The sequence below is a fragment of the Lepidochelys olivacea genome (assembly GCF_965140295.1).
Source record: "Lepidochelys olivacea isolate rLepOli2 genome assembly, chromosome: 1".
NCBI classification, from domain to species: Eukaryota; Metazoa; Chordata; order Testudines; family Cheloniidae; genus Lepidochelys; species Lepidochelys olivacea.
This window is the reverse complement of record NC_140411.1, coordinates 227,353,546-227,379,672: the sequence shown is the minus strand read 5'-3', so window position 1 is coordinate 227,379,672 and position 26,127 is coordinate 227,353,546. Positions and strand designations below refer to the sequence as shown.

The 26,127-nt window shown below is 40.8% G+C and overlaps 1 protein-coding gene across 2 annotated transcripts in view; it reads right to left on the bottom strand.

Moving 5' to 3' along the window:
- WNT7B (Wnt family member 7B) overlaps positions 1-26,127 on the bottom strand; it is a 132,055-nt gene that overhangs the window by 49,592 nt on the left and 56,336 nt on the right. For both annotated transcript variants that reach the window (XM_084618543.1, XM_084618542.1), the window contains exon 2: positions 14,056-14,282. In XM_084618543.1, the coding sequence (XP_084474669.1) occupies positions 14,056-14,282 (227 nt within the window). The remainder of the gene's footprint in view (positions 1-14,055; positions 14,283-26,127) is intronic.

Here is a 26,127-nt window from a genome sequence, read left to right as displayed (position 1 = left end):
GATCTCCTGCACACTGCAAGCCACAGAACCTCACCCACCCATTCCTGTAATAGATCCATAACCTCTGGCTGAGTTACTGAAGTCCTCAGATCATGACTTAAAGACTTCAAGTTACAGAGAATCCACTATTTACATTACTTGTTTTATTGGCTTAAACACAAATACATAAAGATAGATTTTCTTACAATAAACATACAATTAATCTGACATATTAACATGTATAAAGTATAATGAACACATAAATAACCATGTAAATAAGAAAATAAAAATGAGACTGAAACAGAGAGAAAGAAATGGTACCAGGAAAGGAAAGGAAAACTGAAAGGTAGACGTTTGAACACATTAGGTCAAACTATTTGGATTCATTTACAGTTCCTTATTTATTGATTTGCTGATAGCACTGTAATACAAGTGTGATTGTAATACATTTCTATCAGTGCTGACTGTCCTCATATATTGGAAGTCTTCCACTTTTAAGAAAAGGCATGGTTTTCATATTGGCTAGCTCTTTGAGAGCACCATTGTACTGGCTACATGTGTCTAGGCAATGGATTTCTTTGTGGAAAATAATACCATTGACTACTTCCAACGCTCTTGGTAGGAGTTTTTATGAACATTTGGCATGTCAGTTAAACTCCCATCATAGCCAAGAGTAAAGATTACAAAATCCATCTGCAGGGCTGAATCCAGAATTAAATCAAGCTTATCTATGGCTTGCATCCAAAAATAACTCACTGGCTGGCACTCCTACAACATGTGTGATAACATGCCATTCATTTCCCCACACTACCAGCTCTTTGTTGACACATCTTGAGCCCACTTTCTGTATTCTCTTTGGAGACCAGTGTACCCAAAACAGTTTTTTTCCTAAACTTTTTCTGAGATCCAGTGTGGATTTAATCACACTGAGTCCACACAGTCCCCATTTTTCTTACTGGTCTCTTCAGTGCAGAGCTTCTTCCCCTTTCTCCCCTCACCCACAATTTGTAATTGTGGTCATCTTCTTAAATATCTACTGTATATATGCTAATGTTCTGCATTGCTTTGTACCCATTTTTGCCCAAGTGGCTTACAAGATTTGGTTCACCTGGCAACATTGGTGCAATAAAATCCGGGCCCGGATTACTGCGGTCCTTAAAATCCTAGAGCGTTTCCTTTTATTTATTTATTTTTAGGGAATGGCAGAAGATGGGTGAGTGATGTGTGCGTGCATAGGGGTGTGGGGGATTCTAAACACTGCAGACATTATTATTCTCTTAAACCACACACTGCAGAGAAGCTTAATGTCATCTCACAGGCATTCTTTCAAGATGTCAGAGATTCACAAATCCACAAAAGTTAATAGATGTAAAAAGCCTTCAAAATGCCCTGTAATTTGCTGATTCTTTACAACCATTAGGTGGCTGTCTCAATCGTTTGAGTTAGTTTCCCCCACCCCAAATCTCAAAGGGTTTCCTTGAAATATATTCAGAGATGTGAAATACAGTCAGATGAACAATTCTAAAGCCAATCATTTTCCAGGTCTGGCACAGGGGTCATCTGCAGATCAATTCTGACATCTTGTCAGCTACACCCTCCACAGACACTTTCATCTTCCAGTCCTCATTTTTGCCCTGGATTTAGCCCTGATAAGAGAAGTAATTTATGAGCCATGTAATACTTAGAGTTTCAGAGGGAATGGTCAATACACAAAGCATTAGCTTGCATAATCTTCTTTCAAAGAACTATAGTAAATCTCAGTTTTGCCATTTACTCTGGCTCCATGCTTCAGAGGCTGCCCTGGCTTCCTCTTTTACTTCCAGGTGTTGTTAATGATCTATAAAATCTGCTCTGGTTTAGATCCTAGCTTCGTGAGAAATTGCCTCTATGGCCATGCACCGTTGTGGCAAATGAGTCTTCTAGTCTGGAGTTGCCTTCCACCAATGATTTGATAGAGCCAGAGTTTGTTAACCTTTGGGGCAAGAGGCTTTTCCTTGAAATAGGTTTGGGTGGGATGGGGTTCTTTTGGGGATAGGTCTCAAATAAGGAGGCATTCATAGCTCTGAATAATACCAATCAATGAATAATTCACTGTCTAAAAATAGCTAATTGGATCATTCCTGAATCAATTGGCACAAAAAGGTGGTGATGTATAGCAGGAGGCAGTAAGAAAGATCAGAACATCAGCCTTCAAACAGTGGGTAAGGTGGTGGCAGCCCAAAAGGGGGTCAGATGCAGCCATTGTTGTGAGAATGGGAGGGAGGGGATTCAGCGAAGCTCGATTTGCATGTGGACGAGTCCAGGGAGAGGATGTTGAGCAGAGTAGGAGGTGGGTCGAGTAAAGTGGGTATGTCAGGGCATGAGATATTGGCTGGAGGATCATGACTTTGGAGAAGGTCACAGCTATAAAAATACAAAAACTATGCAATTACTTTGCTAATTCATCCCCATGGATCAGCCTTGCTAAATTCATTGCTTCTGCTACCAGACTGGGTCACTTTGTCATTTGTCCCTAACTGCAGTAACAGATCCATTCAAATCTGAATGCCTCAGTTGAATACACAACAATTATGTTGAATTACACATAATTTTATCCTTGTATAAACTGTTTGCAATGTTCTTAATGCAATTGACCAGATCCTGGCCCTGATATAGCATGAAATCACTGAAATACATGCAAAAGAGTGGTGGAGCCAGCCTAGCCAGCTGCATTGTAGAATCCCCAGGTGTCTTAAGATTCCAAAGTTGGCTCTGTGCCACAACTTTCTGGCCTTCCCTGGTACATGTGTCATGCCGGAGCATGGCCAAAGGAGAGGCATGTCAGGAGTGCACTGGCACGCCAATGATCCCCAGCTGCTGGAGAAACCTGTTGGGTGCCTTTGCAGCCAGGCATAAATTAGAACAGCCCTGATTCTGCAACCCCATAGGGAGCTCAATCAGACCCAAGGATCTGGCCTGGTATTTTTGTGTCGCTCATTTAAAGTTATATTACCTGGGACGCATACAAGTTTCTGTACCTAGCCATATTTTTTTTTTAGCACCTGGCACAGTAGGGCCTCTAATTGCTACTGTAATAATACAAATAAATAAATACATGAACAACATGGAATTCTTTACAGGCCTTGGTGAAACTCTTCTGGTCCAGTTTGCAGGGGTCATGTGGACCTTTTTCATCGGTTATAATTCATGTGGTTTGACACTCCTCCCATTTAGCCTTATGTTTTGGTTTCAAATAAACCTGAAATCCCAAAGCAAAACTGCCAAGTTTAGTCTGAGTTTATATTAAACCATAAGAAACCCCACCATATTCCACATCAGTCAGTTAAGAAGTGCTTGAAACCACCCAGGTTCAGTGAAAAGTTCACAGAGCTAATGTACGTTTTGGCAAATATGGCTCAAGGTTTGGTCCAAAAATCGGACCATTTTTTTCTGGATTTTACATAGCTTTAACCAAAGACTGCCGCAACATCTGTTCATCCTTAAGCAGAATAATTAGGATATTAAGACATTTTTCTCATTTGTATAGAAATTTTCCAATGAAAATGGCTACATAATTCACGATTAAAAGATTTGTACAGCTCCCTTATTCATACAAAAACTTCATTGGCATTCAGTCATACTCATCTGCAAGTTCTCAAACAGTGAATATGAAAAGGGATGTCAAACCCATCCATGGAAATAAAGAAGAGGATTCTTGCCAGTCACCAAAAAGGTGGCACTGACAAGATTCCGGAAGGTGCTTGCTCTTTTCCTCCCACCTGTGGTTGGCAGTAAAGTCTGGGAAGAAATATCTGTCTCCGCCAAATGTTTAGTGACTGCCCAGAATTTGAGTTACAGACTTGAATTCATGGCTTTGGGTTCTGTCTGCACCTCCCTTTTGCCAGAGTCTGCAAACAGTGTTAAGTGAGCTTCAGGGTGAGAGGTATAGCACTAAAAACACCAATGAAGAGATTTTAACATCTCTTTCAAAACAAAGCACGGATACTCTGTTTAAAGGCAGACAATAAAATATCAATTTTTCTGCATGCACCACCGTGACGCTATTGACGTGAACTCTGACTTTATAGATCATTGTAGCAACCAGGGTCCTATGGTTGCACCAGGTCTTGTACAGAGGAGGTCAAGTGGGGTGTCTATAGAAAGGTTGTAGTTTGCTGGTTACGATTATGCTGTCTGTATGTGTGTATCATTTTTTTGTTTTAAGTTATGAATATTGGCTATGTACTTGTATCTCAATGTGTTTGATTCTAAGTAGCCTCAGTGAAGCATTTGGTCAGCTTCTTGAGGAGAGGACTATTCTCAGTAAGTGCCCAATCAAGAAACACTTAACTGACAATGGACTTTGGGAACGCCAATCCACATCTGAACTTTCCTGGGAACGTTCAAATTAACATGTAAACAATGGTGTCGGCCTGCAAAAAGCTGAATCATTCATGGACGTGTGACTTGCCCAGGTGGCTACAAACTCCATCTTGTTGCTGTGATTTGGACAGGAGAACAAAAGGGTTTCCGCCCACAAGAGAGAGACTATAAAAGGCCTTGGAAACCCCTCCATTTTGTCTTCAGCTGGCTTAACAGGTGGCCTCTCCATCCATAAGAGATGCCTGAAAGAAACTGGAACAAAGGACAGTAACTACAGGGGTGTGAGTGATTGCTAGACCCAGACTAGGAAGGAGTTCAGTCTGTGAAAGAAGCTTACTGGGACATCTCTAAGGGTGAGATTTACCTGTATGCGGTTTCTTAATGTATTAGACTTAGAGTTGCATGTTTTGTTTCATTTTGCTTGGTAACTTACTTTGTTCTGTCTATTATTACTTTGAACCACTTAAATCCTACTTTTTATACTTAATAAAATCACTTTTTTTTGTATTATTGAACCCAGAGTAAGTAATTAATATCTGGGGGGGCAAACAGCTGTGCATATCTCTCTATCAGTGTTATAGAGGGTGGACAATTTATGAGTTTACCCTGTATAAGCTTTATACAGAGTAAAATGGATTTATTAGGGGTTTGGATCCCATTGGATAATCTAACGCATTTCCTTGCTTTACTTACAGTTTTTGTAATCTTAGATGCTTATTTCAGGTAGGGTTTTAGGAAAGGTTTTTTTCCTGCCTGGTCCCTCTCTCTGTCCAAAGAGAGCCCAACAAAGAGAGAACAAAACAAAAAACAAAAACAACCTCCCCCCACAGATTTGAAAGGATCTTCTTCCCTTATTAGTCCTTTTGGTCGTGCCAACCAGGTTTTTTGAGCTTTTTAACCCCTTATAGGTAAAGGAGGGATTTTATGCTACCCTTAGCTGTATGTTTATGACAGAGGTAGTCTCAGCACACCAGGTGACAGTCCCAAGGGGGTCTTTGTGGCCGAACCGGTCATAACCACACCACCTTATTTGTATTACACTAGTGTCTTCTGTCCCTAACTGAGATCAGGATTGTCCCAGACATTGTACAAACAGTAAGAGAGAGTTTCAGTAAGAATTTCATAAAACTGCAAGGAACAGAAATAAAATATACAGAAACTGAGTGCCCACGCTGAGCTTTCCAAAGCCATGCAAGAGATTTAACCACATATCATCCATTAATTTTAATATCTTTAATTTTAAAGCTATTTTGCCTCCAGCACCTCTTTTAAAATCTCATCCCTAAATTTTAATCCTGAGGTGAAAGTCAAAGAAGATACAGTGGCTACTCCTGGGGGAATTCTGTGCCAACAAATTAAAAATTCTGCACCAAAAAATAAAAAATTCTATGCACAATATTTTAAAATTCCACAAAATTCTGCATATTTTATTTGTCAAAATAATGCAATATAATCACTCTGGTTTCAATTATGTCAGTAATTTATTTAAACTACAATACAGTGGATAGAGAATGGGAGTGGAGAGCAAACCCTCTTGCCTAATAGTAATGTAGCTAGGTTTGACCCTTTATTTCGAGTTATTAGTCAACAAATATATGCAGCCAAATGCTCAGGGTTACAACACAGGTAACTGAAGAGCAAGTGAGGGCAGGGGAATCAAACTCCCAATTTATATTGGCTACTGACCATCTCCAGAAAGGTCAGTAGCAAACAGCTCACTGAGTACATTTTGATAAGAAATATTTTCAGTCCAAAAATGTAGACCAGTTCTAATCACTAAAGCAGTATAAGCATTTATAGAGCCATACTGTCTTTTACACCACTCTGGCAATGTAAAGGATCCTTAAAACTTTTACACGTATTTTATACTCCTGAGGGAATTCACAAAGACAGTGGGAATAATTCAGTAAGCAGGCAGGCTGCTACATTCTGCTCTGCCTGAGGGGACAGAGCCTACCCCATACCTACCTCCTCAGAAACACCCCGAAGCCCTACCCCTCCACACCGAGCATGCTGCAATAGCGAGTGAGAGGGACAGAGTCTCTCTCTCACACATTCACCCCCCTCCCCGTGGTGATTTACATCTCTACTGGCTGCTCCAGGTGCCCAAACCAGCCAGCCTGTGCTGCCAGGGTAGGGCACATGACCACTCTTGAGCTTCCCTTTGCTTCTCTGCCAGAAGTAATTTTTCTGTGAGGAAGCAAAGAAATCTGCGGGGGACATGAATTCTGTACAGGCACAGTGACTCAGAATTCCCACAGGACTAAGTGGCACTATTAACACATTTTCCAGTCTCAGAAAGTTTCCTAAAGAACAATGTATTAATCAATATTCACACATACAAAAGTTTAAATTTTCAGCTACATAGAAATTGCTATACTGGATCAGATCCAAGGTCCATCTAGTCTTCAGCAGTGGCCAGAGGAAGAGCCCTGTAATAGTTTGATGTGGGATAATCTCTCCCCCACATTATGCTTCATCCTGGTCTCTAATAGAGATTGTCTTAAGCTTTGACACATGAGGTTTTATATCCCTTCTAAATTTTTGTTATCGTTTATTATGATAGCTCTGGTTATTCTTGATAGTCATATAAATACCCAATCCCTTTGTTAATCTTGTGAAGTTCTTGCTCTCAACAGCTTCTTGGGGCAATGAGCATCACAGTTCAACTACATGCTCTTTGAAAAGTATATCCTTTTATTAGTTTAGAATTTCCCAGCTCCTTAATTTCATTCATTGTCCTTGTTCTTGTGTTATGAGACAGAGAGAACAGAAGCTCTAGAGCATTTATTATTTTATGTACTTTCATCACGTCCTGTCTTAGTCATCTAGTTTCCTTTCGATTTCTCTTTATATAAAAGTTTTACCATACCTTTGATCATTTTCATCACTTTTCTCCAAATCCCCTCTAGTTCTGCAATATCCTTTTTTGAGATGGGGTGACCTGTACTGCACACAGTTGGCCTGATGAGACTGCACCATTGATGTATAGAAAGGCATTATGTTTTCCATATTATTCACCATCCCATTCCTTCTGCATCCTAGTACCATGTTTTCCTTTTTGCCTCCAGCTGCACGTTCAGCCAAGGTCTTTGTTAAGATGTCTAAAGTGATACCCAGGTTCCTTTCTCAAAGGTGTATGACTAGTTTGAATGTTTCTTTCCAATGTGCATTACTTTGCATTTATTGACATTGAATTTCATTTGCCATCATGTTGCCCATTCATCTTGCTTGTTTAGATCTCTATGAAGTTCCTCGTATTCTTGTCTGGCCCTGACTAACCTAAATAACTTTGTGTCATCTTCAAAATTTTGCCACCTCACTACTCGCCCCATTTCCAGACGATCAATAAATATATTAAACAACATGGGACCTAGTACAGAACCTTTAAGCACCCCCACTGTTAACATTTTGCCATGATAAAAACTGACCATTTAATCCTACTCTTTGCTTTTGTCTGTAAGCTAGTTTTTGCTCCATGGCAATACTTTGCCTCTCACCCCATAACTACTTAGTTTCTTTAAAAAAAAAACAAAAAACAAGGAATACTTGTTGGCTATTATCAGCAGGAGGAAAATAAACTTTTGTAGTGATATCACTAAAGTTTTTTTTTCTCCTGCTGATAATAGCCCACTTTAATTGATATGCCTCGTTAGAGTTGATATGGCAACCCCTATCTTTTCATGTTCTCTGTGTGTGTGTGTGTGTGTAATATATATATATATATATATATAATCTTCCTACTGTATTTTCCACTCCATGCATCTGATGAAGTGGGTTTTAGCCCACGAAAGCTTATGCCCAAATAAATGTGTTAGTCTCTAAGGTGCCACAAGTACTCCTCATTCTTTTTTGCTGATACAGACCAACACAGCTACCACTGAAACCTGTTAGTTTCTTTAGTAGCCTCTTGTGTAGGACCTTATCAAAGGCCTTTGCAAAGTCTACAACAACACTACAAACAATTTATTTAGATGTGTTGGTCCCAGGATAGGAGAGAGACAAGCTGGATGAAGAAGAGCTCTGTGGAGCTTGAAAGCTTGTCTCTCTCACCAACAGAAGTTGGTACAATAAAAGATATTACCTCACCCACATAAATAAATTATGTCAACCTCTTCTCCTCTATTCACCATTTTACAATACATTCAAAGAATTCTAAGCAATTTGTGAGTCACAACTTTCCTTTGCAGAAACCATGCCGGTTAAACCCTGTTTTATAATGATTTTCCAGGTGTGTTGTTGTTTTGTTTGTAATTATTATTTCAACTAATTTCCTAGCTTCAGATGTAAGGCTTACCAGTTTATAATTCCCTGGATCACATCTGGAGCCTTCTTAAGCCATTTTCAGATTTTTTTCTTCTTGCTTTTACTTTTATTGTACATCCTTGTGTGCCCCTTCCTTTCCTTTTCATTGTTCCGTCTTCATTCTATTGCTTCAGCTACGAGTTGCTCCATCTCTTCCCTTTCATGCTCCATTTATGATTTCTCTGCTCTCTCCCTCTGTCTCCATGTTTATCAGTTTCCCCTTTTCTCCCTCTATTCTCTTCATCTTCCTCTGTCTCTCATTCCTTCTTAAGTCTCTCCCTTTCCCCACTCACTACCCCCCTTCATTCCTTTATCTCTGTGCCCCACTCCCAAACTCCTCCCCTGTTTCTTTCTTGACTTCCTTAGTCAGTCTCCTAATAACACTCCTCAAATCTATTCTAATGTCTTTCCATTCATGTTACCACTCATTTATACCCACACTTTGCCACACAACACACACACACTTTGCAAGATATATACCTCCACACTCCACCAGGCATGCATATGTGCTTATATGTGCCTACTCTGCCATACATTCTCTCTCTCTCTCTCACACACACACACACACACAATCTGCCACAAACTCTGCAAACAAGGGCCATCTACAGTATTCTCCCTCTAAGCCAGGGGACAAGGGCCCATGATTTCCAACCCCAAATCAAGGGAGATGACCTAATATTCTGTCATCTGCCCAACTGAGAAGTAGTGCACCCTCAGGTATCTTCTTCCTTCACCCCAAGTAGAGGGGAGTGACTTTTCTCCTTCCTATTGAACTACCTCCCTACCCCACCCCCATCAAAGGGGGAGGAACAATGTTTTTCTCTACCCCAATCTGTGTTGGGCTGAAACTGAGCTGGGAGGGGACATATGGACTAGAAGTAGCTGCAGTATGAGCCAACTGGCAGGAAAGGAATATTGAAGGACCTCGCCCAGGGTATGTCCACACTGCAGTCAGAGGTGTGATTACAGAACATGTAGATGTACCAAGCTAGCTCTGGTAACAATAGCAGTGAAGGTGTGGCAAAACGGACTTCCATACAGGCTGATTGCCTAAGTATGTACTCAGGTCCAAGGCGGTCTTGCACAACCCAGTGCCGCCATACATGCTGTCACAGCTTTGCTGCTATTGGTTCCCGAGCTAGCCAGATGAAAGCTAGCTCAGATATGTCTACATATGCTACAATCACACCTCTGATTGCAGGGTAGGCATGGCCCCAGAGTGAGCAGGATGGAATGGAGCTGGTTGGCCAGCTTGGTGGGAGAAAGAGACGTCCAGCTCAGTAGTGAGCATTGGGCTTAGATCAGTGGCTTTTAACCTTTCCAGACTACTGTACCCCTTTCAGGAGTCTGATTTGTCTTGCGTACCCCCACGTTTCACCTCACTTAAAAACTACTTACTTACAAAATCAAGCATAAAAATACAGAAGAATCATAGCACACTATTACTGAAAAATTGCTTACTTTCTCATATTTACTATATCATTATAAAAATCAATTGGAATATAAATATTGTACTTACATTTCAGTGTATAGTATATAGAGAGCAGTGTAAACAAGTCATTGTCTGTATGGAATTATAGCTTGTACTGACTTTACTAGTGCTTTTTACGTAGCCTGTTGTAAAACTGGGCAAATATCTAGCTGAGCTGATGTACCCCTTGGAAGATCTCTGCATATCCCCAGGGGTATGTGTACCCCTGGTTGAGAACCACTGGCTTAGATAAACTGTCTGTTTACATTAGGGTAGGGAGGCCTGGTTAGCATTTGCCAGTCATATTGTCCATTTAGATCTACCTTTGCTAAATTACATGTCATCTGCAAAAGTTCCACCTCACTACTCACCTCTTTCCCGCGATCCTTAATTACTATGTCAAAAACACTGGTCTTTGTGGCATCCCACTGTTAACTTTTTGCCATCCATTCTTACTGTCTCTCTTACACATTTCTGATCCACTGTCTAACCATGGCCACAAAGTCTCATGAGGGACTTTAAATTATGACTTCAGATAAATTTTGACAGCTAGTGGTTCTTTAGCCACTGTTTTGTTGACATACACAAAGAATTCTAGCAGACTAGAGAGGCATGTTTTTTTCCTTACAGAAGCCATCCAGACATATCTTAATCATATCACATTACCCTAAAATCATTAGTATTACCCTTGAAAAGAAGTAGGTTTTTAAAAGTGCAGTTTTCAGCTGTGCTGAACAGAAAAAACTATGGCAATTAGCAAAGAACAAAGCAAAATGACAAACCAAAAGCTGCTCAAAACTGGAGATTTAAGGTCTCATACCTTTTCCCAGTCTTCAACTACTAGGAGCAAAATTACACAGGGCTAGAAGCACTTTCACCAAAGACTAAACACTGATGGTCCAATCCAGCAAAAGCATTTGAGCATGTGTTTATCTTTAAGAACATGAGTTATCTCATTGACATCATCAAGACTACTCACACGCTTAAAGTCAAGCACATGCTTAAAATGCTTTGGTGAATCAAGGCCTGAGAGCATAAACACATAGCTCTTTCTCAGTGCAGCACTTATTGTACTTGGCACATATACGTTTCTAGAAAATCTGTATTGAGCAACAGCACCTGACTACTTGCCATGGCAGAGGGTGGGGAGGGTTGATAAATTGGGAACCCTCAGGGCTTTATCAGTTGGGCTTCTGAATGCTGCAGCTGCCCCTATGTGCACTATTACCATAAATTTCTTAATTCAAACCCCAAGTTGCAAAACCATCACATGTCCACACCCCAGTTTAAGTTCCAAAGCACAAGTAAATAGATTGATAGGGCTCAACAACCAGATACTCCTGGTTCAGCCAGAACAAAGGAATTAAGTAAACACATGTTGGCATTGGCATAGTCTGACTCCTACTGCCTCTGGCTTGGCAAAGGGTAAGCAAAATATGACTATGTGAGCAGGAAAAAGAAAAGGCTGAGAAGTTTTATGTGAACTCTTTGCCCAATTGTGTTCTTTTCTTGTTCTTCTTATTCAGTGCTGTCTTTGTTTCAGGTTGTAATAATCTGTGTTCATATAGTCAGCACTCAGTCTCCCAATCTGGTCCTATTTATGCTAAATTTTTGGAATGTCCATCCCTATCAGGATGTTCTCTCTAATATACTCAATAAAGCTTGCTTAGTGTTTCAAGTATTCTTACCTATTTAAACCTCACCAGGTTTCTTGCTAGCCCTAGTGGGATGCACCGAATCTAATAAATAAAATAGAATTGATACTGAAGAAATTCTACAGGTGTGGAGTCACTGGCAGCTTCACTATCAACAGTGTATCATGATTTCACCATTGAACAACAGATGTCAGTGAGGTAGCAGAAAAGCTTCCCCTTAAACATTAAAACCTCCAAACCACTAGCATCTGAAGAGGTTCAGCCATTTCTCTCTCCTCAGTAGGCAGCAGCAAGGAAGTGCCTGTGTAATTAGGTGGCTTGATGTCATTCTGATGCAATTAATGTTAAGGATAAAACTCAAATTACCCCCATTACTTGGAGGTTTGCTAGTTTGAGGATTGTCAACCTCTTTCCCCTTCTGGAGCCCTTCTTTTTGTGCAACAGTGAGAGAACTGAAAGATTATGCCAGTATCCAACAAAATTACAGCCGTGTTTTCCCCATTTTGCATGACCAGAAAATTGCTACAGGTGTAAAGAGGAGTAAAAGAGAAAAACTTCTTTCTCCAGATGAACTTAGAAATATCTTACTACAAGTGTAGAAAGAAACAATGACCAGTGAGGTTGCATGAATGCGAAACTACTTGGAAAGGATGAGTCAACCAGTTCAGACATAACAATACCTCTTCATCTCTGCCCTTCCCTGAGCCAAACTCAAATGCAGCCAAACCTTTTCTGAGCTTCAGAAAAGTTCAGAGAATAGTTTCTCCCATTTTTCTCTTCTGCATTTCTGTGTTTTTGTGTGACATGGAAGTGCCAAGACACACACTGAGCCAGATCTTCTGCTGATATAAATCAGCTCCACTAAAGTCAGTGCAGTTATGCTGGTTTACAGCAGTTTGGGAAATAGCCCATTGTGCCCATGAGATTTTCAGCCCTGCATCCAACTCAAAGGCTTTGCATAATTGTTGGGTGAATATTCAAATCAATGCTTGTTTGAACCAAACATCAGCTTTTTGAGATTCACTCCTCACTAGTGTTAAAGAAAACGCCTTACTCCCGCAAGACAACCCAAGCACCATATGAGTAGGATGACCAGATAGCAAATGTGTAAAATCAGGACAGGGGGTGGGGCGTAATAGCCTCCTATATAAGAAAAAGCCCAGAATATCAGGACTGTCCAGCTGGTCACCCTACATACGAGCCCTTCACTCCTCACATGGGCAGTGCATAAAGTTATGTCATTCTTTCACAGTGTTACAAAAATCACTGATTGAACACCACAGGCCAAATTTGACTTTTGGTTCCCCCATGTGACTGACCACCCTTATTAAAATCAAGCACAGATATCACCGAGAGAAGAATTTGACCCAAGGAAGATATTTACAGCTACACAAAGGAAGGTGATTGTAGTATTTTCTGGGACGTGTGGGACTATATGCTTTCTTTCTAGCAAATATTGATTCAATGCAACATTGTGATAACCAGACACAACAAACCAGTACTCTTGCATTTAAATAACAAACTGTGCAATTGATGGTGCTAGGGCAGCTTTTGAGAGACAGATAAAGGGAAGGATATCTGACCAGAATCCTGAGCTGAGCTGAAGATGACCGTGACAATGTCAATGTTGGAGATATAGAGAATTATTTTGTAAGATCTCTCCTCATGAAATAATATCACACATAGAATTGGTGGAAAGTGATAACACATGATACTGACTATCCTGTAATAGTTTGTTAGGCCGTGGTCCTATATGCCAAGTAATTTTTTTTTAAATATTTTTCACTTCAGATAATTTGTAGAGTCATCTTCACATGATAATAATCTGAGCAGAATATTTATGCATCACTGCTCTGTACTGGATGGAGCTGATTTTAGTTCCATTCCCACCATTACTGTGGAATTCTGACAGGTCATAGTATGCAGCACAGTAACAATCCTGAAGTCCTAAATGCCTACAAAGTTGTTATGAAATTATGGGATGAAATTGACTCAGGTCACTGCTGCCCATACAGAATATTCTAGTCATTATCACATGTGGAGTGGTATGAATAATGAAAGACTCAACCTAGAAATCTCTACGCATTTTTCAGCTACTACAAAATAGGGTTAGATAAGATCAGAAAAAGTGCCACTGTTGTTCTGGAGGGTGCATTGGTTTATTTTGTGTGGTGTGTAAATGCCTTATAGCATTACATCTCTAAAGCACTGCAAGGGGAGAGCCAAAAGGCGAGCACTCCCAATTTATTATTATTATTAACACTATTTTAAAGAATCCCTTACCTACTCGAAGCTCTTGTCCAAAGACTGTTTTCTCTCCCAGCGCTGAGCAGTTCCACCTGCCATAGCGGAACTGATATTGGCATTCATTGATTCCCATCTGTGCCCCTTCTCCGATCACTATGATGGCATCAGGGCGGCTCTGGCAGATCGCTCGTTGCCGCGGGGCCAAGCCTGGGATTTTGTTGCAGATTATGTTTGCTCCTAAAGCCACCACAGATGACAAAGCTCTGAAGAAAAGCAGAAAGAGGCATTAGAATTTAATTGAGACCATTAACTCCATTTGCTCCACATTGTAGTGTGGCTCACAAGGCAATGGACAAACAGCAAAATGTTTGGAAGTTTGGTTCCTATAATTATGCAGACTTATCTCAACCGCTTTGGTCTGGCAAATGGGGTTGGAAATCTTGCAAAATTTCCAGGAATTCCTGGTTTCATTTGGGCCAGAAAGCCCACATGAACAGCTTCGTTCATGGAATACTGGCAATTCTGCATCTGGTCCCAGATAAAACCAGGAAGTAAGGAGAGGTGAAAAGTAATGCTGAAAAACATAAGTCAACATGTCATTGAACTTTGTAGAGTCTCAAAGGTTCAGGTTCACCTTGAGTGTTATGCTTAGGTTCAGCTTCAGTATTTAATTTACCAGAGCTGTTCACCCACCTCTAATTTTAAACCATGGAATAAAATTTGGAGAATGACTTTATTCTACCAACATTGTTGCCCATTACTATTAATTTAAAGTACTGAGTGAATAATGGAAATTTATGAATATTAATCAAGATATGACACAAAATCATATTTTCAGACCTGGCAAACGTCTTGGACCAACATGCTCACGAACATGCAACATCTATAACTGAAACTTGTGTCTTTCTTATTCTTCAATATATTTTCAGAGCGATAGCTCATGAGTTACAACTCATTCTGAAGACTGCCTTTACCTTGCATCTGCCCAATGTAAGCCAACTAACTGTTTAAGTTTGACAAGATTTCCAGTTTAGGCCATACATTTATCATTTTCCAGTTCATTTTTCAACACCTTTATCTGATGCATGTACAGCATTTTTTTTTTAAAATAAAACATGGAATAAAATTTTCAATATGGACTATGATTTAGGAGCCTCTCATTTCCAAACAACTTATTAAGATTTAGGCTCCTAAGTCGCTCTTGCAAATGGGACTTACGCTCCCAAGTGGCTTAGGTTCTTATACCCATGGGCTAGAATTGATGGCCAGGAATGTCCAGACTAGTTGCCATGAAAACATTCTAGATTATGCTTCTTAAATTCAGAGCCACACTAAGGAGAGGGTAAGTGGTGCCTTGAGGCGTTATGCCTGTTCCATGCCCCACCGCACCTAGACAAACTTCCTCTAACCTAGTAAAAGCTGCTGGCAGAGCTAGCCAAGCCCACTGCCCTATCCCAATGCAAACTGGAGTGCTGGGAGACAATTCGTGGCTGCTTCCTCTCTGGAAGTTTCTTTATACTGCAGGGAAGGAGCTCTCTGTGCCAATTACTAAGCTAGCTCACCCAATAGCTTACTGTGCACTGAAAAAATGTTGGTGGTCTCAGTTCACTTCCTAGAAGACAAGTGTCTACAACAAACACCATTGCTGACCATCTCCGCAAAGTACGTGTTCCACCCCCAGACAGGGCTGAGGCACTTGGATGTGGCCCATGAATCACAAGATCTGAAGCTGCCTCCTATGTGGGTCCATAAAAGGGTGAACTTGTTCCCCCACCACCTTGCACGCTCATTCAGGGCAGCAACAGTGTAGCCCTTACTTAGAGCTGGTCAAAAAATTTCTGACAGAAGAGTTTTCCACAGGAAAATACCAATTTGACAAAAATCAAAATATTTACCAGTAACGTTATTGAGTTAGTCAAAATTGTCAATGACAAATTATTGAAACATTTTGTTTCTATAAGGTTGAAGCATTTTGTTTCAACTTTATCATTTTTGCTTTTATAATATAATAGATAATATAGTCAAAAAGATAAAATTGAAATGAAGCACTCACCAAAACAACTTATCTGAATTTCCCACAGAACAGAGATTTAGAGTTTCAGTCAGTTCTACCCTTAATCTTCAATTTGGCAGAGCTTTCTAAATTGACATTCCATATAAATTTATCCACAGCTTTTATATCTGGTTGAATCATTTGAATTTTAGGATATTAGAGAAGAGTTAATGTAAGCATAGTGTACCGTATTTCCTTTTTAAAAGAGATGTGTCAGAAGTACACAATTTGGATCCAAATCTGACCCCTCCCAAAGTTTGGGACATGAAGGTTCAGACTGGGAGTTTTAATTCACTGGTGCTGGGGCCCAGACACAAAGTTTAGAATGGGGCCAAAAGTTCCCAAAATTCTGGCATATTCTGAACCAGGTTTTGGTTCTGCCCTATCTCTATTTAACTAACAATATAAAATCTTTAAATGTGTGAGTCCTTAAATCAGGACTTGGATGTCTTTCTAAAAGATATACTGTAGTTCTACCATGTTATGGGCTTGATGCAGAAATTACTGGGTGAGGTTCTCCAACCTGTGTTATGCAAGAGGTCTGACTAGATGATCGTTTGGTCTCTTCTGGCCTTAAAAATCTATGAATCTGTGAAAATTAGAGAAGAATTTGGGTCATAGTGAAGAAACCTGAATATTTGGTTTAGGATTCAGGCAATTCTCAATACTACATAACAACTAATCCATTTTCTTTCATTGTTTATAGGGCTTTTCTTCCTCTGATTATCATGACATGCGATACTGGTAAGTACAGTGTGTATAGTATGATCATGTTGCAGTACAAAAAGGCTTAAAAGGAGAAAAAATGTATTCCATTAATAACTGGTGAATTATGGGCTAGAAACATTTGCACTTTGTTTGTTATGATCACTTTAAAATGCTGGGATCCCTTTCTGAATTGTATTAATTGCCAGGTCTTGTCCTTTTATGCCCGTCAAGTGGCAATAATGAAAAGGCATTTTATATGCATTGTGTACCGTCAATCACATGAAATTCCAAAGTGTACACATTTTAACATGAAGGACATTAGTGGGAGGCCACTTCCAGTGACTAACAAAATGCTGTTGTATGAATTTCCAACTAACTAAATCAATAATGCAACTACATGATGGATCACTACTAAAACCACAGTTGACTGCAGGGGGATTCAGACAAGGGATTTGCTTTAACGTAAGACAATGGGGGGAGAACAGCTTTCAAATGTGGTTCTACTCTGAAAATGGCTTATTATAAATAGCATTGACAAGGCTCCATGTTTATTCATCCTAATGACTCCAGAACAAATTTGCTCAGTTTACAAGTATTTAACTGCCAGCTCTGCAAACTCAGTCTGGGCCCTTGTCTACACGAACTAGGAGGGTCTGAATCGTAGAGCGTTCTAACATGTTTTGGGCTAACTGCCTTATGTAGACCTGCTGGCGCACTCTAAAAGGTACCTAATGCACATTAATGCAGTCCTGTATGAAACGGGACGACATCAGTGTGAACTAGGTACCTTTTATAGTGTGCCAACAGGGTCTACACAGGGCAGTTAGAGCGCTCTACAATTCACACCCCTCTAATTCACACTGCAATGCCATCTTGACAAGTCCTGGGATCTTAAAGTCAAGCCGAGCTTGTGCATCATCACCTGAAATACAGATTCCACAGGCCACATTCTGCTTTCAGTTACATCTTTGCAACTCCATTACCTTTAAATTATATGGGTGCAACCTGATTGCATTTAGGCAAGTTACACGGTTGTAAATGAAGGCATAACATGAAGACATTGGGGTTACACAGGTGGTTCCACAATAGGAATTTAGTCAACAGTTCTGCTGATGGTGGGTGAGTCTAAAAAGAATCTAGATCAGCTGTGTTGTTTCTGCAGGGCTGGAAGTAAAAATTTGTTTTTTCACTGGAATCAGAGGATGTGACATTAAATAAACACAGGGAGCAGAATAGCTGAAGAAGGTGGTGATGGTCTCACATAGTCATTTTTTCAGGGCAGAACTAGACTTTAAACTGTATCCAGGGCTCCCTGCATGAGAAGATGGGGCTGGTTGGGCACTTTCAGCACATCTCTAAGGTGCATCTGTGAGGTGCACTGGGCCCCTTCTCCAGTCAGTGCCTTCTAGACTGGCTCTGGCTGACTTTGAGCCCTACAGTAGAGATTGTGGGCCTGCTGTAGAATTTTCCCTGTGGTGGGCTCTGGTTCCTCGGTTATACCAGTAGAAGCAGTCCTACACACAAACACACACTATATAGTATGTGTGTCAATGAGAGCTGCAGCACTTCTGAATATCAAGTCCAAAGGGTGTGTCAATTTGCGGCCTCAAAAATGACGGCACCCAAGATTATAATTTGGATCAAAGTCAGCTATGTATTTACACAAATGGTGAAATTCTGGCTGCATTGAAGTCAATGGAAATGTTGCCACTGACTTTACAGGGCCAAGTTTTCACTCAGAGAATACTATGTGTCTCGTTAGCCAAACATTTCAGATTTTCCTATAATCTTGGTGCCTCCATTTTTGAGTGGTCGACTTGAGACACCTTTTGAGACGAGCTGAGCCCTTAGCAGCTCTCGTTGACCTCATCTCAATTTGGGCACGCAAAACCTGAGGCACCCAAAATCAAAGGACAGTTTTGGCCATAGCGTGTATGCATGCATTAAAGATATGCATTGGTTTCACCTCACTACTATCTGGTAGTTTGAGCGTGGAACTGACATGCAGAACTGTATTCCTTGGTCAGCTACTGACTCCATGGCAAACCTTAGGCAAATGACTTTCTTCGGTATGGCTTAGCTTTCCCATCTGTACAATAGTAGAATCCTATCTGCCTCACAAAGGTGTTGTGAGGCTTAATTAACTAATGTTCGTAAAATGGCTTGAGATACTGTTGATGAAAGGCACTATATAAATGCAAACAATAATTACTGGGGGATGTGGGGGTGTTGTTGGTAGTACTTCCCAAGGGACTTGCCCTCTCTTTTCAGCCTAAATTTACCAGCATATCCCTCAGACCTGTTGTTAGCTGTTAAATCGTTACTCTAATTTATTGCCAAAAGAAATGCTGGCTCATGAAACTGAGATTTTGGAAAACTGTATTTATATTAAAGAAATGCACCCAAAAGTCTTTCATGCTTCCTCGTCTGCTGTTTCTTGTGGCATCCCTCAGTTTGTGAGTTTGTCACACATTCTAAAGGGCTGTGTTGCACATTTGGGCTTTGATAGGTTAAATGCTACATCTGTAACTGGATTGGGAGTGATTTGCTTTATAACAACTGTCAAAAAACCACAATCCACATGCCACATTTAGCCATTGTCTGCCATCTAATCTTTCCTCCAGGAGCAGTAGTCTTACCACAAGGAAATCCTGAGTGCAGTGCTTTGTTCAGATTTCTGGTGTAACCATACAGTACAGTGACAATGTGTGCACAATTCTGAATTCTACATTTGTTCGTCAATGTGAAATACCCATTTAAGCAATATCAATGGAACCACGTGGCATCTCTTAGAGATTAATCATAATTAATTCACAGGGAATTGGTTGCAGTGATTTTTTATTGTTGTAAGTAAAGAGAGGTCAAAACCAAAACTCTGACTCTGAATCTGGGTTTGGATACAAGTTTAAAGTTCAAACCTACAACAGGCAAAATCTAAACAGGGCATGGGAATACCCTGATGTTTGAAACCTCAAGTTCAGGGTTCAGATTTTTAAAAAATCAATCTGCAGTCATAACTGTTCCCCCTTCGCTAGATATAAGCAAAATATTCTTAACAAAAGGAGGGGTTATTTGTTTTAAATTGCCTGTTTTTCAAGCATATAAAGCAATGTTTCTAATAATTCCAGTTTTTGTGCCAAATGAGTTTTGTTACCTACCTACCTCTCCCCCACACTGCTTTCATAGTAATTTCTCACAAACTTTTATGCAAAACTGCAAAATCATAGCATCTTGAGTCAGTGAATTTTACAAGCCAGTCATAAAAATATTATGGCCCCTTGAAATTTCACAGAAATTTGAGGGCTGAAAAAGTATGTGAAATGGAAAGCTGTAAAATTTCATGCAAAATTGTGCAAATGTTTCTGAACAAATTTCAACCTCTACCATAAGCATTTGCTACCTACCATAAGACAGATTTACTGCTGTTTTGTACGTTGCTTTCTCAGTCCCCTAACCAGCAAACACATGTATGTGTTTGTCTTGTGCATGTGAGCAGTCTGATTGGGGTCAATGGGACAGCTCACGTACATAAAGTTAATCACATGAATAAGTGTTTTCAGGATCAGGGCCTTTGTCAGAACTATTCTGGTAAATATAGAAATCATATCCATCCAGCCTTACAGCAAAGAGAATGAAAACAAAATAACTACCACCTTGTCAGAGAGAATGTCTTTTACTGTTATTAGTAGAACCTGAATTGTTACCATATGATAAAATACAGGTAAAAATATGTAAACCTTAAAGGTGTTCCCAAGCCTTGAAATACAGACCCGCGAATTGGCTCTGACAAATATCTAACCAAAGTAAAAATCAAACAGATATAGTAAACGGTCCAGGCATTTGATACAGATATACTACATCTAGCTCATGTTTACCCAATACACTTCTATTTAAAAAAATCTTACTTTTTACCACTTTTTTCCCCCAGAAAATATATGCTACTGGAACAAATGGCATTTGACCCCAAGTCCCAAACAAAGGGTGATATCAGGGTGCACTAACTTCTTTTGTGATGCTCCTGGGGCAACTGAATTCAACTCCAAGTGAATCTAAAGCACCAGGCTAATTTGGATTCCTTGCTGCCTAGCAGTACAACGCACAAGACTTTCACTAGACCAGCCTGACTGTATAGTCTTTGATTAGATGCCTTTTTGTGATATCACCTCAAACTGTGCTGCTTAATATTAACCTTAAGTTGCTGTTGGGTAGGAATACATTTTCAGCATGGAATGAAGAGATTTAGACACACAAATCCCATTTAGAAGAGGAGTTGCATGGCTAAAATCCCTGTGCACTGTACTGAAAACTTACCCCAGAGTGTCTGATAAAAAGCTCTATAATGGAATCTTTGTTAAAAAGAACCACTGACATATTTTGTGGTGACATTGTGACACATCTGAAACAGTACACCCCTACTGAATGGTTTATTTAATTAAGAATTCCTAAGTAAATATTTTGAGCATGCATAAGTTGCAGAAATTGGCAGAAGCTTTCCCAGCTCTGAATTCCATCTGCATATATTTATGCTTTCAATTTTGTTTTCCACAGCAGGCTTCAAGAAATCATTGTTCTGTGCATGTGATATTGAAATGGAAATCAAATAAGCCTGCTCAGTTCTGCCCTGCGGTGCGCTGATCCCTGCTGGAGCTTCAGTTTGATTCTCGAAACCAGTGCCATCGCAATGTTATCGCCTGCACTACACAAGAGGGAGAGATTTTTAAGTGAGTGCAAGTGATATGGCCAGACAAAAAAACATCTCATTTAAGTAACATCATTCACCTGCCACTGCAAAATGGAACTAGTAGGGTAGGTAGACTTGAGGGATGAGTCAGGCCGGGGGCAGAGATGAACGACATGCCTGTGCAAGGGGGAAGTGGGAGTAAAAACCCTCTGGATGTTCCTGCTTTGGTTACATGCAACAGATTGGTTGAGAAGGGCAGAGCACTGGATTCACTCCCCTTACACACCAGCCAGCCAAGCCGAGCTGGCAAGGGCTGTTGCAATTAGACAGGCAGTAAATTATTGCTCCCTAGGAGGAAATAGAGGAGAAATTGTATCTCAAGAGGTGTGCCTCTGAGTCACAATGCCTCTGGCGGTTCAGCTGATGCACCCCCGCTTGCTGAGGGCTTCACCTCAAGTCACAATCTATGCCCTAGCAATTAGCAATAGTTCAAATAAGAGGTGGAATCAGGTCCCTTGCTTCACAGACTTCTGGATGATTGCACTTTACAGAATATAAAGTCCATGTTTGAATGCGCTATCATTAGGATCCTAGCAAATGCATTGCAAAAAACTCCGTATTTTGAATATCAAGAGAAACATTCCAAAGAGTAAGTTTTATTAGACCACAGAGAGATGTCATAGTCCTATCACTGTAGGGCAGATTCTACCACCATTGCTCATGTTAAGTAGTGTATTTTACTCCATAAATAGTCCCATAGGGCGAAGTTGTGACTTGGACTATCTGTTCATACAAGGGAGCGAGGGGAACTAATAACTGCCCTTGCAACCTTGTGCAAGCTACCCAGAACTCAGATGTGGGTGCATAAGAGTAAGGGGGTATCCCACACCCAATTACCTCCCCACCCCAAGCAGGTAGGCAGGGAGTAGAAAGAGCCTGGGCTCCACCTTCTTAACCACATATGATCCGGCAGAAGGGGTTTTGTAATTTGTTCCTGGTATAAACTGGCAGTAAATTGATAACTCCCAGAGCAAGGCGGAAGTGGGGAGGAGCTCTGATTCAGAGGCATCTGAGTCACTGTCGCCTGGGGCAGTGCTTGGCTCTGTGCCGAAAGTCATAACCTAGGCCATTGCAATCAGTGGTATTCTTCACCCAGAGTAAGAAAGAGTGTCAGAATCTAGCCCTGAGTTATTTATAACACTGGGCTGGATGAAGCACTGGATAGTACACTCTGTGACTAATCCTGCCCTGAGAAGAGAATGGACTAGTTTATCTCGCAGACATTATCCGTCTCTAATTTATTTAAACCCAATCTCTGCTAGGCGGGTGTCGGGTTGTCCTTCAGTTCTCTGTTAAATGAAAGAGTGGAGTATGTTCTGGTAATTTTTCAAAGCCTAGCGACTGGGTCAGTTTGGACTAAATGACTGCTGGAGGTTGCTGTTTCTGTGCTGATACCAGTAATGCTGTTAGTCTTTACTTAATGGCATATTCCTAATGCAGTAGAGGCTCTCTTGTTCTAAACAGTGGCACTGTTTGTTGTGCCCCCCAGCCTCTGCTCTAAGATCGCATTCCAGGCAAGATTGCTGCTTGCTTTATATGCTGATGCACAGGAGAGAGGGGGTGTAAGGTCCTCCCCTTGTTTCCCTGAGCAGCTTACATCGTACTGGGAGAAAAGCAGCCTCCACTGGTCCCCCTCCCATGTAAGCGAGCAGGGAGTGGGTAAACAGGGGGAGGGAGTGGATGGAGTCTTGATTCCACTCTGCAAAATACATCAGCCACTACTGCACAAGTATAGCCCAAACCAGTTTAGATTGATCTGCAGGCATAGACCTCTAGCAGATTATTTCCTTGAGTAAGGAGGAATCAAGAACTGAATTTTGACTCCCAGAGTCACACGTATCTCTCTGATCTCTTCCAGAGTCAGACAGCTAGGCGCTATCCTTCCTGAAGCAGACTGTCAGGTCACAGTCTAGGCCTCAGATTGGTTGGCTTTTAACCATTCTAGCATTTGGTTCAAATGCAATGCTGGATTCTTTGTTCTTCTAGCTTTCCCAAGATTTTTCTAACACTTAAGAAAACAATATTACACGGCTAGCACCATTACACAACATTATCGGTGGGTAAGCACAGCCAGGCAGAGTCCCTGAATGATGACACAGGCACAAGGTCATTTAATCACCAGAACCACATCTGTTGATTGGGTGCAGAGGCAGCTCTGGTCCTGCTGCTAGTGATGCAGATGTAAACAGTGTCAGTCTTTCCCCCGTGCAGATTGCACACACAGACCCTCTTCTGCATTGCCTCTCAGAGATGTGGAGAAGCCACAGTCTTAGTGGCCAAGCAACACCCACTCATCCGACCAGCACAGCAAACCTCTTGTAGCACAAATATTCTCTCCTGATGCGTACGGCTAATAAAACAGGCCTTTTTGGGCCATCCGATAGAATATAATTTGCAATCAAATTCTACAAGATGGATGAAAAAACCTGTACAAGTGTGCTCAGTTTCTATGTTAATATTGACCAGAAGATTGTCTCTTGCCCTAAATAGCTGGGCAGGGAAGTTTAGGAAATAGAAGGCATGTCCATACTCCCCGGTGCAGCCTGTGTAGGACTGCTGCTACTCCAGCCACGTAGGTGGATCAGGAGTAGGAGAGATGTGGTGAGGAATGCTGGAGCCAAGGATTTGCACCTACCCCCCATTCCAGTGCACCAGCCAACAGAGCGGAGCCAGCACAGAGCGGGGAGTAATCTGTCCCCTTTTTGTTATAATCAAGGCCTCTATTGATAACTGTTATTGAACCAAAACTCTTCATGTCGACTTGTATTGTAAACTCTTTGGGGGTGAGAAAGAGTGTCTGTCTGTTCTGTGTTTGCACAGCACCTAACACAATGGGGCTTTGCTCCATGGCTGGGGCTCCTACGTGCTATGGTAGTACAAATAGTAAATAATAATAATTAATAACAACGACATAGGTGTTCTATTGTTATACCTAATGAGACAGATTTTGCCACCCTTACTGAAACTGAGTAGTACTTCACTCCGTGAACAGTCCAATTTACTTTAGTAATGACGACTTGTGAAATAAACTGCTACTCATCCTAAGTAAGGGTCTCAGAATTTGGCCCTACATAAACAAATAATAATAAATGTCAAAAATGTACATATCTAAGGAGCTGGGGCAGGTCAGATTCACTAATACTGAAAAGAGTCCTGGATGAGAACTAGAATGTGTTAACATAAGGTTAGAACTGGAACTAGCCCAGGCATTCATCTAGAGATGCTCTCATGTTTTTATTAAATTCCTTTTAATTCAACATATATTCTGTGTCCTTTCCCACTCCCACCTCCAAGACATTTATCCATAGCGCGTTATTTTTACAAGTTCACCTTAAAGAAAAGTCTCATAGAATTTAATAGAAAGTTATAACCTTTCTGTTTGGTTTGTTTTTAACCATCCTATAAAATAAAAGCCCTATAGAAAGGATATAATTTCCTATTAAATTGTGTAGGACTGTAGTGGATTTCTATAGAATCCTGTTGGTTTCATTCCTATTAAATTCTGCTGGATTTTTCCAATGACAGAATATCTCATATATTTCTCAATGAATGTGATAAGCGTTCCCAGGAGGCTGCAGAGTCTACTAAAAAGGTCATTGGATTGGGAGTCAGGAGACCTGAATTCTATTCTCAGCTCTGACACTGATCTGCTCTGTGATCTTGGGCAAGTCACTTTGCCTCTCACCAAAGTGTTGCGCATTCCAGACCTAATACAGTAGAACATGTGCTTAACTTTAAGCATGCAAATCAGTGGGGCTTAAAATTAAACACATGCTTAAGTGCTTGGCTGGACCAGTGCCAGAGTGCTCAGCACCTTTCAGGATTCAGACCTATGTGTCTATCTTTCCCACAGTAAACTCTTCAAAGTGGGTCTCTCTTATGGTTGGTGTTAAACAAAGAACAGCATTCATCCCTTTCGACCTGTAATTCTCAACCCGTGGCCCAATCAGCACACAGCTGCCACCCATGTGACATCCTCAGGGCTATACAGGTAGTATACAGTGTGTGGATGCGGCCCACGTAGCACACAGAGAGCTGTATATGCAGCCCACAATGATAAGTAGGTTGAGAACCACCGTTTAGACAGAAACACATTTTTTTAAATTGAATCAGCCTTGGGGAAAAACAATGGACTCAGTTAAAATATTATAAAATCACAAAAGCTGGAGACTATTTAAACTACACTTCTCCTCAAGAGAAGGAGCTATGTAAAACTATGACAAGATAGTCAGATCTTTGAAGGGGAAGGTACATTGTGTTCCCTTTTTTCACCGAACTACAGGGCATTATTGACAACAAGAGACTGCAAAGGATGGGGAGGATATAATGCTAGCCATTGTGAGCCATACAAATCACCACACATGGAGAGAATAGCAGTGGAAGTTGTTCTTAGATATTTGCACACAGTCTTTCCAAACCAAATAAACATAAAATTCACAGCAAAATGTCAGAGGGGAGGCCATATTTAGGGAATCTTCTTCACGGGTTGGATCCTGTGGTACAGCGGAGTTAGGTTCATCATGAGCCAGAGGGTGAGACAGGGCAAGGTGGCTGTACGACACCTTTGCAGCTCCCTGTTCCTTAGACAGAGTTCGGGATCTGGCCC